Source organism: Nymphalis io, chromosome 16, assembly GCF_905147045.1.
Source record: "Nymphalis io chromosome 16, ilAglIoxx1.1, whole genome shotgun sequence".
NCBI lineage: Eukaryota > Metazoa > Arthropoda > Insecta > Lepidoptera > Nymphalidae > Nymphalis > Nymphalis io.
In genome coordinates this window covers 1,252,059-1,267,541 of record NC_065903.1, presented here as the reverse complement: position 1 = coordinate 1,267,541, position 15,483 = coordinate 1,252,059, and the positions used below count along the sequence as shown (strand labels likewise).

The following is a 15,483-nucleotide window of genomic DNA, read 5'->3' as shown; positions in this document are numbered from 1 at the left end:
CCTATCTATTCTATAAAGAAAAACCATCAAAGGCGAATAATTGTGGATGAACTTTGGTTTTATGGTAATTGTACGTACTCCTAGTCCACTACTACATAAACTTATAAGAAACATAAGAAAATTAAATGAAAATCGAATGCTAAATCAGATCTAATCAAACAAGTAAACAAACATACAAATTATATTAGTTAATAAAATCGTGGTATTAAAAAAACATATTTTAACGTATAACTGGCATTGATATTTTGATACGCGGGGAAGTAAAGATAGATATTTCCTGTAGTAACCTTTGTCCGGTATACTTATGACGCTGAGCCCTGGAATATAGTTTTATTAAATTGTAAATGGATGCGGAAGGCGGAGGACAGGGAGCTTTGGCGCACCTTGGGAGAGGCCTATGTTCAGCAGTGGACAATGATTGGCTGTTGATTGATTGATTGATTGAAATTGTAAATAATTTATAAAGTTGGTTAACAACCGACTTATGTTATTATTCCTCATTTTCATTGAAAATTTCCAGGTAGTGTATATAATTTATTTAATCTTTTTAACCAGTAAAAATGACAGAGTGTTTTTTTCTTACTTTAAATGAAAATAATCTTAAAAAGACACATTGCTAACTAAAGCAACATTATTATTGTTGATTCGTTCATTCATTTTAAGCATTTACAAGAAATGTAGACGTGTTTTATTCATCGGGCGTACGTGAGCTGAGTATATTTGGGTCATTGTTAATGAACCGGTTTGGACACAGACGATCACGCGTGGTTGAAATACATCTCAACTTAATACAAATTGCAACTGAATAACTGATTTAACACCGATTTATATTAAGTACAAAAATCACTGATTATATAGAAAAGAGTCACTCGACAATTCTAGGAATATATTTTGTCACTGAGGGCTTTATTAAGTAAAGTTCTTCTGATCTGCTGCCAATGAAGGAATTACGACGCTGACGCAGACGAAAAGCTGTCATCATATTTTTTAGTTCAACTCAGGTTTAAAGACATTTATTCTCAATACGACATATTATTGTCACTTACAAGAGAACAGAGGTTACACAATGTGTACAATTAAATCGCCATTCCATCTTAGGTACTATGTTTTAGGTAATTAGGAGGTATTAATAATCTTAAGGTGGATATTTTTAAGTTAATTTTAAACATATACTTACGAAATTTACACACTTAAATGTAATCACAAATAGTACGAAAAATAAATAAACGAAACATGAAAATACAATAAAAAAATAGGCTGATTAATTAAGGTTAAGGTTCAACTTTGTCTGATATTTTATATCTAATGTGAATATAATGTAGCTAATGTAAACATGCAATACAGTTCTTTTAGGCATTAGTATCGATTCAAAGCTCCAGTGGATTCTCATTTGCTATTCCTTGCAGGTAGACTAAGCTCCACAACATACGCGATTAGGAAAATTAGACAGCTAATATGATGGGTATACTTTAAATATTTTGATAGTTTAATGTCATATGGCATATTCCTCTTCCTGTCCTTTTCCCACTACGTGGGGTTGGCACAATATTTATTCTTCGTCCGTTCTTTCTCACACTCCTCATCTCAGTACTTACACATATCCTTTTTTACATATTACTCTAAAGGTAATTCTGCAGACATAAGAACTGTATTCGTACATCAAAAAAGAGCTGGTAGAGCTACAGTCTTAGAGCTAGAGACTCTCTCCGGGATGATGACAAAGTTGGTGTACTTACGGTGACATCACAGCATATTTACAATGTTATGTATATCCGTAATAATATTGATTATTTATATAAAAACATTGATAAATATTTTATAAAACACCACCAATGCCCATTGACATTGGCATTGTAAGAAATGTTAACCATCGCTTACATCGCCAATGCACTAGTGGCCCTTGGAAAATAAGATATTATGTCCCGATTTTTTTTCATTTATTCATATGATAATAAATTATCCCATCGAAAACAATGTAAAAACAAACAGTATGTCAAAGGGACAGCCGAAGTGAAAAGTTGAAACTGTTAAATATATTTCATATATATTTCTAAAAAGGGAGAGAATTATTACTTGGATTACCAATAGATGTGGAAATTGGACAAAATTGCATGTGCGCACAAATTGAGAATATCATCCGTAGTTAAAGTTGTGACATCTTTAGTTACATTAATGTTATAATTGATAACGTTTTATTTATGCTTAGTTGTTTCTAATTCTGAATTAAATATTTATTTATCATCGCACTGTAAAAAATAAAAAACCCTCGCTTTTCCGGAAGACCGCAGTACCCTTAGTCACGTAGTCTTGATACTTGCGTGAAACAATTATGAGATTAATAACCTTAAAGTAAATAATCTTGAGTCATGACGCAAAATCTTTCACACGCAATTCTTGAATCGTCACCTGACAACGATAATTGCATCATAATTTGTCTGGAATCTCTAGAACTTTCTATTTATTCATATGATATTGAAGGTATTACAAGAATTTACCTGAACTGTTCATGGTAAATAAAATGGTTCCGACGTCCCTTTTGTTGTTTGAACATTCATGAATATTATGAAATGATAATTGTACTAACTCACTTTCTATAAATAAAATAAAACGGAGGAGTCGTGTATTTGTTTAATTTTATGCAAAGAGAAATATTTTACTTCTGTAAACGCTATTTTAGTTGAAATAAATAAACGGAGAAAATTACTTATTTACATACGAAGTGACATGAGAAGAGCATAGATGTGAATGAGTACTGTGTTTTGTAAAAGCCGAGATGGCCTGGTGGTTAGAACGCGTGAATCTTAACCGATGATCGTGGGTTCAAACCCGGGCAAGCACTACTGTATTTTCATGTGCTTAATTTGTGTTTATAATTCATCTCGTGGATGAAGGAAAAAATCGTGAGGAAACCTGCATGTGCCTAATTTCATTAAAATTCTGTCACATGTGTATTCTACCAACCCGCATTGGAGCAGCGTGGTGGAATAAGCTCCAAACCTTCTTCTCATAAGGAAGAGGAGGCGTTTGCACAGTAGTGGGACATTAGCAGGCTGTTACTGTTACCGTATTTAAACAAATGGTATTAAAGTACATTAATGAATAATCTCATAAAATGTTTTGTTAAAGTTGTTTATTCCGAAATGTAATTTTGATTTTAACAATAAGCAAAGTTTGAAAGAAATATTTTTAACAAACGTAGCCTATAGTTTTATAATATCATATATCTTTATACCGGTGTTACTCTTAAATTATTGTAGGCGCAATGATATTTAGGTCTAGTAGGTTTTCTGTAAGAACTATTTCGAAACTTGATGTAGAATCAATTTGTAAAATATTCGATATTGATGAAATTTAATCAATAAAACGCACTCAGTTTTAACATTTGTTAATGGTATTTGTGAAGTGCCAAGACCGTTTCTTGCAGCATATGCTTTGCAAAACTGTTACTAAAGACGTTAAACCTATACTGTATTTGGTAATGTTACATCTTTCATCATTTACATAATGAATGTCTGCGTATTTTGTTAGTAGTTTATTAACACAAGTAACTGTTAAATAAGAACAATTATTTTCACATGACTTCGTCTTTTATATCTATATGATTTGTAACGGACCATCGACATGTCTTACAGAAAATACCAAGAATATTATGAAAACCAATTATGCTTTTGTTACAGGTTAAACGTTCCATCATGCTCAAAATGGCGGATGCGTGCGCAGACAGCACTAAGCAGACTCGCTTCCATGAGATGCACGTGCAACGTCACAATAACGTCAGTATCTTGTACGCTGATATTGTTAACTTCACACCACTGTCCGAACGTTTGAGCGCCTCTGACCTGGTGAAGACTTTGAATGAATTATTTGGAAGATTTGATCAAATCGCTCAGGTATTTTTTTTATTTGTAAAAAATGCGTTACAGGACTTGTATCGTAAATTGCATCTTTTCTGGCTGAAGATTTCCTTCCAATATTATTTTAATAATTTATTATAAAATGTGAAAGTATGTTTGTTGATTTGTCAATCGTTCACATAAGAACGAAGCAACTAATCCAGTTGGTTTTTTAACTAGTTTACGTATAAAGTACAAACGCGCTTTAAAATAGTATAGTAATATATTTATTAGGACTTTATTTATTTACGGCCTTACTTATAAACATTGCTTAGCGACTGTTTAGTTTAACACTGTTTTCTCTCTTTCTTTCAATATTGATTCAACATTCGAAAGAAAAAGCCAGCATTGTTTAACTAATCACCCGCTAATCTTATATACGTAAGGTTAGGTTAGGTTCTTGTAATAAATTAAGTAAATAAGACCCTTATAGAATCATACTAGCAACTTACATTGAATGATATTGCTATTTTATATGCAACTTTGGTAGGTCAAGTATAGTAGAGTTAAAAAATATCTTAAAGAACGTTTGTTTTTTTTTTTATATAATACGTAGGCAGACGACCGTATGGGCCATCTGATGGTAAGTGGCCACCAACGCCCGTAGACATTGGCATTGTAAAAAATGTTAACCAAAGCTTACATCGCCTACGCTACCAACCTTAGGAACTAAGATGTTATGACCCTGTGCCTCTAATTAAACTGGCTCACTCACACTTCCAAATTAAACAACAAAAATACAAAGTAACGCTGTTTTGCGGTGGAATATCTGATGAGTGGGTGGTACCTACCCAGACGAGCTGGCACAAAGCCCTACCACCAGTAAAGGTTATTATAAAACTATACATTATAAATAGCACACCATGCAAATGAAACAGTCAGAATAAGGCGTTTCAAACTATAATAAAAATATTTTAATAAAACCGTCGATTTTTTAGCCGGTTCTGCTTGAGACCGAGTTATTTCTTTATGTACTAGTAGATGCTGGACATTAAATTAGGAAGTGTAATGCTTCTATAGCGACTAAATATAATATATTTGATAATTTTTTTTTTTTTATAGAATAGGAAGGTGGACGAGCATATGGGCCACCTGATGGTAAGTGGTCACCAAACGCCCTTAGACATTGGCATTCTAAGAAATGTCAACCATCGCTTATAGACAATGCGCCACCAACCTTGGGAACTAAGATTTTATGTCCCTTGTGCCTGTAATTACACTGGCTCACTCACCCTTCAAACCGGAACACAACAATATCAAGTATTGCTGTTTTGCGGTAGAATATCTGATGAGTGGGTGGTACCTACCCAGACGAGCTTGCACAAAGCCCTACCACCAGTAAATGTATCTTACTTAAAAATATTACAATTCTTTTTAGGGGCCATGAAAACACATTGAATATGTCCTTTACCCTTTTTGTGCTTATAAAATGATAACGTTTAAGCTATATGTCCAGAATTTTTAATGGTTTAAATAATGTTTAGATATTGTATTGTTTATTAAACAAACCCAATGCAGTACAGCAGTAACAGCCTGTGAATGCCGCACTGCTGGGCTAAGGCCTCTTCTCCCTTTTTGAGGAGAAGGTGTGGAGCTTATTTCACCATGCTGCTCCAATTCGGGTTGGTGGAATACACATGTGGCAGAATTTCATTGAAATTAGACACATGCAGGTTTCCTCACGGTGTTTTCCTTCACCGTCAAGCACGAGATGAATTATATCCACAAATTAAGCGCATGAAAATTCAGTGATGCTTGCCCGGGTTTGGCATTTCTTACCTCTGGGCCATCTCATGCAATAAGGGTTAAAATTGTTAGGAATATGTTAAAACTATAAAAAGTACTTAAAATTGTCTATGATCTTATCTTGATATATTTTCATTTCATCATCATCATCATCATCATTTGACATTCATAAGATTGTTGACAGTCCGCCTCAAGGCTGCACGTGAGCAAGGTCCACATGTCAGTTAACTCGGTGACAATTAATACGTTAATAGTATATAGATGTATAATAATCGACTGCCTCGTTGGTTTAGTGGCTTGATGTAAGGTCTTAGACTCGGAGGTCCTGGGTTCAATTCCCAGGTCGGGCCAAAAAAAAGTTATTGGGTTTTTCTATTGGGTCCTGTGCCTGAATTCTTTCCGGTCGTGTCAAATTTCCATCCCGTCGGATTATGAGAGTGAGGGAAGAGAGGTGTGTGTTTGCGCACACACTTGTGCACTATAATATCTCCTATCTATATATGCGTATTACTAAAAATGTTTTAGTAAATATTCTTAGAAGTTCAATTTTATCACGAAATGTAAATAGAAAATGTTAAGTGATAAACAAATGTTAGCTCAACACTTACGCGGTTGTTCGCAGACCAAATATGGAGCATATTTCTCTCCTTATATAAAGTTTTCTAAAATATTCATAATGACATTTTATTTTCTTAAATTTTGTTTGTGCTTCTGAATTATTTTTAAGCAATAATCATATTATTTTGGCATTCAGTTTTGAATAACTATAACAAAAATATGCAATAAAACAAATGAGAAATCAATCAAATAGAAATGTTTGAAACATGCAAAGTCATAATGTGTTTACCTAAAAATTACAATAATAATTATTATTATCGAATTTCAACCTATTAGTTAAAATATCTTAATATTAAATATAGACTAGGCAGATTTTAGGTGTAAAAAATGTGGCCTGTACTCTTCCTTGGGGCTTAAGCTTGCTTTATACATTTTAAATCAGCAATTTTATCTAAATCGCTTCTGTACATAGCTTCTTTCACATATATATTATTAGTATAGGTAAGTTTTAAACGAAAACATGACCACTTTATTTAACAATGAAATTTATCCATTACATAACCAGACCTAAACACTTATTTACTGAAATACTTATGCCTTAGCGCTCAACTTAGTTAAGACACACGATCCAGTACAAACAACATTGTCATATTGTTAGTTAGGGTTGCTTTGCGCTTGGATATTGAACTAAATGTTAATAAATAATAATATCCTGGGACATTATTCAGACACGGCCATCTGATCCAAATTAAGCTTGTACAAAGCTTGTGCTATAGAAATCAGACAACTGATATTCCACATATACTACTTTTCTTTTGTAAATACATACTTATATAGATAATTACACCCAGACTCAGGACAAACAGACATGTTCATGCACACAAATGTCTGTCCTGGGTGGGAATCGAACGCACAACCTTCGGCGTGAAAGGCAAGTATCTACCAACCACGCCAACCGGCCCGTCACAATATTTAATATTAATATTTAATTATCATACACTAGCCTAATTTGTCTTTAGGTAAAAAAGTAACCATACTTTATCAAAATCAGCTCAGTGGTTTATCCTTAAAAGCGTAACAGATAGACAGAGATACTTTCGCATAAATATTAGTATATATATGTTAATGATAAATAATGTTTACGTTTATATATTTATGTGACGTCATAATATAATTATCCTATATTGGCTAATCAATATTGATATTGTGTAAAGACAATTGCTCTTAGACACCTAAGAGCAATTTTAATTACATTTATGTTAAATGAATAGTAAAGATCAAGCCGAGATGGCCCAGTGGTAAGAACGCGAGAATCTTAACCGATGATCGTGGGTTCAAACCCAGGCAAGCACCACTGAATTTCCATGTGCTTAATTTGTGATTATAAATCATCTCGTGCTTTACGGTGAAGGAAAACATCGTAAAGAAACCTGCATGTGTCTAATTTCACTGAAATTCTGTCACATGTGTATTCCACCAACCCGCACTTGAGCAGCGTGCTGAAATAAGCTCCAAACCTTCTCCTTAAAAAAGGGAGAGGATGCCTTTATCCCAGCAGTGGGACATTCACAGGCTGTTACGGAATAGTAAAGATTGATTAGGTGACTGGTGGGTAAGTACCACCCACTCATCAGATATTCTACCGCAAAAGGTTTGAAAGGTGAGTGAGGCAGTGTAATTACACTTACAGGCACAAGGGACATAACACAGTTCCCAAGGTTGGTGGTGCATTAGCTATGTAAGCGATGTTTAACATTTCTTACAATGCCAATGTTTATTTTTGTTGGTGACCACTTATCATCAGGTGGCCCATATGCTCGTCCGCCTTCGCATTGTATAAAAAAAAAATTCACTCGACCGGAACCCTTAATTAAACGGGGTTTAGAGTGAGTATCATTTAGGCTTTAATTAAAATAATTGCCTAATGAATGCCTTATCGCCCATCAATTTTCATTTCAACTAACAATGCCTCTTTGTTCACTTGTCAGAACACAGAGTATAAAAAATACACAGATTACTTCAAATTTAACAATAGAAACTTCTAAATGTACTAAAAAATATGTCCATGCAGAAATCAGGTTGACATATAAATAATTGCTCTCTTGCGGCAGAAAAGAAAGGTCAACCAATCGAATAACCTTGAATTTTATTTTTATAATATTAATATTACATTATTAAGGACTTAAAAAAATAGATTATCAAGGTGACGAGGATAATTATTTGTGAGCCTTTTCTTATTAGTTTTATTTTTTATAAAAGCTCTATATTTTAATTAATCTGTGGTAGTAGATTGCTGAACGATGGTATTGTTGCTTGAACAAGAAAAATGGCATGAATGCTCTCATACATTATGTCTCCATTATAAATATCATTTTTAATGTTCTTAGTTTATGTAGATTACTTAAACTAGAACACTGAACAAAGGCTAATAAGAGGGAAACTTTTATATAAAATATATTTTATGTAAATACAGTTTAAGCAGGCCGGTTGGGGTGGTTGGTAGATACTTTTCTTTCACGCCTAGGGTTGTGGTTTCGATTCCCATCCAGGACAGACATTTGTGTGCATGAACATTTCTGTTTGTCCTGAGTCTGGGTGTAATTATCTATATATGTATGTATTTACAAAAGAAAAGTAGTAAAGTGTAGTATATCACTTGTCTGGTTTCCATAGCACAAGCTCTGCTTAACTTGGGATGAGATGGCCGTGTGTGAATAATGTCCCAGGATATTATTATATTATTAATATTTTGGTAGTAGGTTAATTGTGCTTACTTAATACTTGTAACTTGAACTCGTCATAAAATTTTATAGGTAGGTAGTTTGATAAAGCCATAATAAAAATATACTTTATTAAAATAAGCTCTTTTATTATTTTACAACATTAAATTAAATTTAAAGTTCGAAAATTCGAAATAAAGTACTAGAGTAACTTGCAAGAAAATTAGCATTTAAAGAACGAATTGAAAACAGGATTTTTATATTAATTTAATGTTATATTTTTTTTATACAGTATTGGCAGATGGACTAGCATATGGGCCACCATGGGCATGACTTGTTAACTTTTCCTTACACTTGTTAACTCACCCTTCTATCCGGAACACAACAATACCAAGTACTACTGTTTTGAGTGGGTGGTACCTACCCAGACGGGCTTGCACAAAGCCTTACCACCAGTAGAATTATGTAAACCATATGTAAATGAATTCATGAACAGCAATAGTACGTATATATATATATATACACGTACATATTTGGTTGTTTTCAAGCAATCTACTTAAATTAATCATATGCGGAATGAAAAGTCTTATGTTTTACGGTCTGATCCGCAGTGCTATTCTGTAAAAACCCACTTCATTACCCACCCATAAAATGTTGACAACCGACTTATGTTGATATACTATTTTGATGCGTGTATTCGTAAAATGTTATAATTATAATGATCAATGTCGCATATCACTTTCTGACAATTCACGACCGTTTTCTGCGGTTACTCTTCTTAATTAATTTAAAAATTAAACTTATGTATCTTGTATGTACTACCTTCCAACTCTTTCATTATCCTGTACATACTAATCCTTATTTCTTTGAATACCTCGTTGGTCTAGTGGCTTGATGTAAGGCTGCAGACCCGGAGGTCCTGGGTTCAATTCCCAGGTCGGGCCAATAAAAAGTTATTGGGTTTTTCTGTCAGAAAATTCTCAGTAGCAGCTCGGAGTCTGGAAGTTGGAAGTGTGTACATTCCCTTGCCTCAGAAAGCACGTAAAGCCGACGGTCCTGCCGTCCCATCAGATTATGAGAGTTAGGGAATAGAGAGTGCACCTGTGTTTGCGCACGCACTTCGGCACTATTATATCTCCTGCGTAGTTGGTTCATCTCTCTTGAGATTGGCCGCCGTGGTCGAAATCGGTCTGGAGGACATTATTATTAATATTATTTATTGATATTTTATTAACTTGAGTTTTCTATTTATTTATTGGTAAATAAATATGTATATAAAAATGTTCTGCAAAAATCATAAAATCGAAACCTGGCATATAATTAATTATGTATGCTTCTTAAAATATTGTCTGTCTATTAAAATTTGTTATTTTCCAGGAGAACCAGTGCATGCGGATCAAAATCCTTGGCGACTGTTACTATTGCGTTTCTGGTCTCCCAGTTTCGAGACCGAACCACGCGTACAACTGTGTGAATATGGGATTACAAATGATTGAAGCGATACGGTAAGTCGTCAATAAATTCTATTTACCTGAATTTTTACCCCTTAAATCTTGAAATACAGATGTATAATACAGTGAGCTAGTGTAGCTAAAGGGATATAACATCTTATTTACCAAGGTTCATGGTGCATTGATGGTGTAAATTATGTGTTAATATTTCTTACTATTTCTTATTATTTGCTAATGTGTATGGTCGGTTATATCACTTACCATCAGGTGAAATATTCGCCATTCTACTCGCCTATTTTAATAAACAACATTACAAATAAAATAATTTGTAATATAATGAATACAAAAAATGTCTATAAAGTTCGTTCCTGAACTGTCATTTTATTTGTAAATTGTAAGGAGTTAAAATAACATACTAAAACCAGCCCACTGTTTGTTGTATTTCAATATAATAGATGAATACTGAATAAGTTAACTTTATTACAGAACTTTGTAATAAATATTTTCGCCTTTAACTAAGTGACATTGCTTAGGGGATGATTAATTAAATAATGCCGTGTTCTTCTTTCAAATGCTGAATCAGTGTTGACAGAAAGAGAGAAATCGGTGTTTAACAAAACCTAAAAAAGGATCATAACTGATAGTAGTAAAATAACATGAACAGAATAGAAATTATTATCACTAACGCGAACGTACTAGTTTGCGTTTAAAAAGCTTAAGGAGTACTAAAATTCATTTTCTAGTGTTATCGTATTTATAAGCAGTTTTTTGTTCAGGATTTTTTTTTAAATTTTCCAATGAAAAGTATATAGGTAAGCGGCAAAGTATCTCCCAAGTGGATTCCTCTTATAGCTTTCATGCAAAAGAATATTATAATTGCAAATTATATTATTGCAGTTTTGTAAGAGAAGCAACTGGCTTCAACGTGGACATGAGAATTGGCATTCACACTGGGAACGTGCTGTGTGGTGTTCTTGGCTTACGAAAGTGGCAGTTTGATGTGTGGAGCGATGACGTCACGCTTGCTAATCACATGGAATCTGGTGGTATCGCCGGGTAGGTCAAAACATTCTACAACATGATTGATTAAGTTTTACCAGAAAAAAAACTTTAAAAAAGATAGACACATTTTATTGCACTTAATTACAAACATTTTACGGAAAATAAAATTGCATGCAACAGCGGCCTTATCTCTTACAGCGATCGTTTTACAGGCAATATTGGGTTACGTGAGATTAAAAAGACTTAAAAACATATATAGCAATGAGTATAAAGGTCAAATATATCTTTATAGTATAATAAAGATTTATTAGATTACAGTACAGTAACAGCCTGTTAATGTTCCACTGCTGGGCTAAGGTCTCCTCTCCCTTTTGAGGAGAAGGCAGAATTTCAATGAAGTTAGACACATGCAGGTTTCTTCACAATATTTTCCTTTACCGACAAATACGAGATTATTTATAAACACAGATAAAGCACATGAAAATTCAAACAGGTTTGAACCCACGATCATCGGTTAAGATTCACGCGTTCTTACCACTAGGCCATCTCAGCTAACTTACTAGATTAAATATAATGTAATTATTATTTATCCGGAACATTTAGTGAGAAATAAGAATAATTCATACGCTTCGTAATGTTACCTAAGCTGTTACATTATGTGGAAGTTTATATAACATAGCAAGAAATTTAACGGTTGCAAATATTTCGTATGCATTTTTAACACTTACGAAACGAATCTCATCTCAAATAGATTGAAATGGACTAGAGCAGTGTAAATATGGCATATGAAATATGAACGTAAACTTCATTTACAGTTTATGCATATGCAAAATGCATGCAAACGCAAACTCTGCCGTGAAAGTTTACCTCATGATGGATAGTGGCTGTTTACTCTATACCGTGCAATGCAAAGGAAATTAAATTGATTATTTTTTCATATATATTTACGTCATCAGAGCGATATGGGTTTTTAGTAATTTACATAAAACAAATTAAATATTATTGTAGGTTTTTATTTTCTTTATTTAGTTTGAAATACTCTGTCAATTATATAAGTTTTATTAAAGGCACTATGAGAAAAAATAATAATATATTAATGATCAAGCTTAGATCTATTTACTTTAACAATGATTTCGGTAACGGCGGGCATTCTCAAGGGAGACTAGCCAGCCAACTGCACGTGAGTGTGTGCGCACACGAGTACAATTCTATCTCACAAAATCTGATGGATGGCATCACAACTGGAAGGCGTTCAGGCGTAGTTTAGATAACGTTCTAATCTAATGTGCGACTTAAGCTTTCTGTTCCTTAATGTTTTTAATAAATTGGCAATTAAAATTATTTTCCGTTCGTTTTTACAATATCCATCCCTTTGTTCAAATATCAGTGTCATAAATGTCACATATAACAATGACAATTTAAAATAAATGAATTGCAATATTTCATTGACGATAGGGGTTGATATACGATATTGGTTGATATTTAATACGACTGATGACTTTTAATTCTGATTGCTCATTAAGCGAAGTCCCTTTTCTGATATGATTATAGTCAGTAAGCAAGGTAACATTAGATTTAAAACTTTCTTACTCTATTATGCCCATAACAAAGGTATGCAAATTTTACTTGATTTAGTTTCACTAACATAAGCGAATTCCCACTAAAAGATTTATTTACTCGATTAAAAAAAATCTTTTATGGTCAAATATAATTGAATTAGAGTTTAGTTTTCAGGTAAAATTTTAATGCGACAAACATAGAGTTAGAGGTTAACTGTACAACCATGTCTAGTTTACAAAATATTTCAGTTTTATTTTTGTTTTTAGTGGCGTGTTTTTTGTGGAAGCTTTTATCGTTGAAAGCGGCAAGCGATGAAACTTTTACTGAATAATTTAGTAGCCAACATGCAACACAGGGCTGTTATTTAAATTGTTTTTTTTTTCTAATTCAGAAACTTTCTTTTAGTTCGAAAAAATAATATGAACATTTTATCAATATTGGATCATCTCTTGATCTACATTTTGATAAATGTATTGTTCTGACTTTTACACTTTTATAAACTTTATAATATAAAATTAATAAATATTTTATTCCCTCATTAGGGGTTTATACATTCTTGGTAGATACCATCCACTATTCTACCGCCAAACATTAATACTCTAAATTAATGTATCGGCTTAAAGCATAAGCCGGTAATTACAGGCACAAGGGACATAACATCTTAGTTCCCATGGTTGTTGGCGCATTGGTGATATAAGCGATGGTTAACATATCTTACAATGCCAATGTACTTACCATCAAGTAGCCCATTTGCTCGTCCGCCTACCTATACTTATTAAAAAAAAGTGTGATTAAAGACACAAGTCCCTTACGCCTAAATGTATAAAACCCACATTGACTGCATATGAGTTTAATTATTTTAACATAATGAGTTATTTTTTACACAGACGTGTTCACATAACAAAATCGACGATGCTCCAACTTGGTGGGAAATTCGAGGTGGAACCAGGTGACGGCGCGTCACGTGAAGGTTACCTTGCCGACCATAAAGTTGAAACCTATCTTATTGTACCACCGAAGGTAAGTTATATTTTTTTTTTAGTCTTTTGCCGTCCACTGCTGGACGAAAGCCTCCCCCATAGAATGCCAACCATCCCGATCTTGGGATGGTTGGCACCGTAAGTCATTACAGGTAGGACGCACTGATTGAAGACCCTGGTCTTAAGCGACTGTGGGATCGACGATTCAAATATATGACGTAACCTCCCGAATGCCGCCCAGCCCAAACGTATTCTTCTTTTAGCCTCCTTCTCAAAGTTGTGCCGGCCAAGTTGTGTAGTTTGGCCCAGGTAGATATATTCCTGCACAACTTCAAGTGGAGAGCCATTTACGACCACTGGTCTCAGGGATACATGACGGTTTGCCATAATTTTGGTATTTTCAATGTTCATCCCGAGACCTACTTGTCTTGAAGGATCGCTCAGGCTGTTTAGCATCTCTTCCAAATCCTGCAGAGTCTCCGCCATGATTCTGGGTGGTCCTGGTCGCCTCGGTAAGTCGTATATACTTGTCAAAACGTAAATACGACATGAGATGATTTCACTTTGACCAAGTCAAGTTATATACTTCTATATTAATATAAATTCTGTTGAGAGAAAAAGAAAATAAGTCTAAATTAGAATAAATTTAGTAATGGAAGATACAATACATTATTCATGTGGTAAGGTATTTGATATATGATCATATTTACAGTAACAGCCTGTTAATGTCCCAAAACTGGGCTAAGGCCTCCACTCCCTTATGAGGAGAAGGTTTGGAGCTTATTCCACCACGCTGCTCCATTGCGGGTTGATAGAATACACATGTGAAATTAGACACATGCAGGTTGCCTCACGATGTTTGCCTTCACTGTCAAGCACGATACAACACAAATTAATAAAAACAAATTAAGCGCATGAAAATTCAGTGGTGCTTCTCCGGGCTTGGACCCACGATCATTCGTTAAGATTCACGCGTTCTAACCACTAGATCATCTCGGCCATCTTGGTATTTTAACTGTTATGCAAAAAAAAGCTACTGGTATATTATAATATATATATATATATATATATATATATATATATATATATATATATATATATATATATATATATTTATCTATTTATATGAGATCTATACCAAGTATGGATTCATATAACAGGTAACACATATATGTACAAGTTACAATTATATGTATTTTTAGGACAGAAGTGAAATATCAATTAAAATAAGTAATTAATCATAATACGAATTTCACGACATTTTGTCAAGACATAAAAGGATCAATTCAAATTAGCTGAGATAAAAATCATTTACAGATCATATCGATGTATCACACTGACGGTTACCAATTACCCGCCTAAAAGCGTAATAGTAAATAAACTGAAGTAGCCAGTCACAGCTACGATATGTATGCTGCCAGTGCTAATTTATCACAGATATAATTATTTTTTCCAATTTTTATGATACTCTTTGGAAACACAAACAATGAGACATCCTACATATAATCTAAACGCCTTAAGCGTTGGTGGCTTATGACAATATCAGTAATACAAATAATATATTTATATTTAC

The 15,483-nt window shown here is 33.6% G+C and overlaps 1 protein-coding gene across 3 annotated transcripts in view; it reads left to right on the top strand.

The window, feature by feature from the left end:
- The window catches only part of LOC126774451 (adenylate cyclase type 2-like), a 206,833-nt gene that overhangs the window by 175,440 nt on the left and 15,910 nt on the right, over positions 1-15,483 (top strand). For all 3 annotated transcript variants that reach the window (XM_050495998.1, XM_050495996.1, XM_050495999.1), the window contains exons 6-9: positions 3,678-3,890; positions 10,295-10,422; positions 11,266-11,424; positions 13,818-13,950. In XM_050495998.1, coding sequence (XP_050351955.1) covers positions 3,678-3,890; positions 10,295-10,422; positions 11,266-11,424; positions 13,818-13,950 — 633 coding nt within the window. The remainder of the gene's footprint in view (positions 1-3,677; positions 3,891-10,294; positions 10,423-11,265; positions 11,425-13,817; positions 13,951-15,483) is intronic.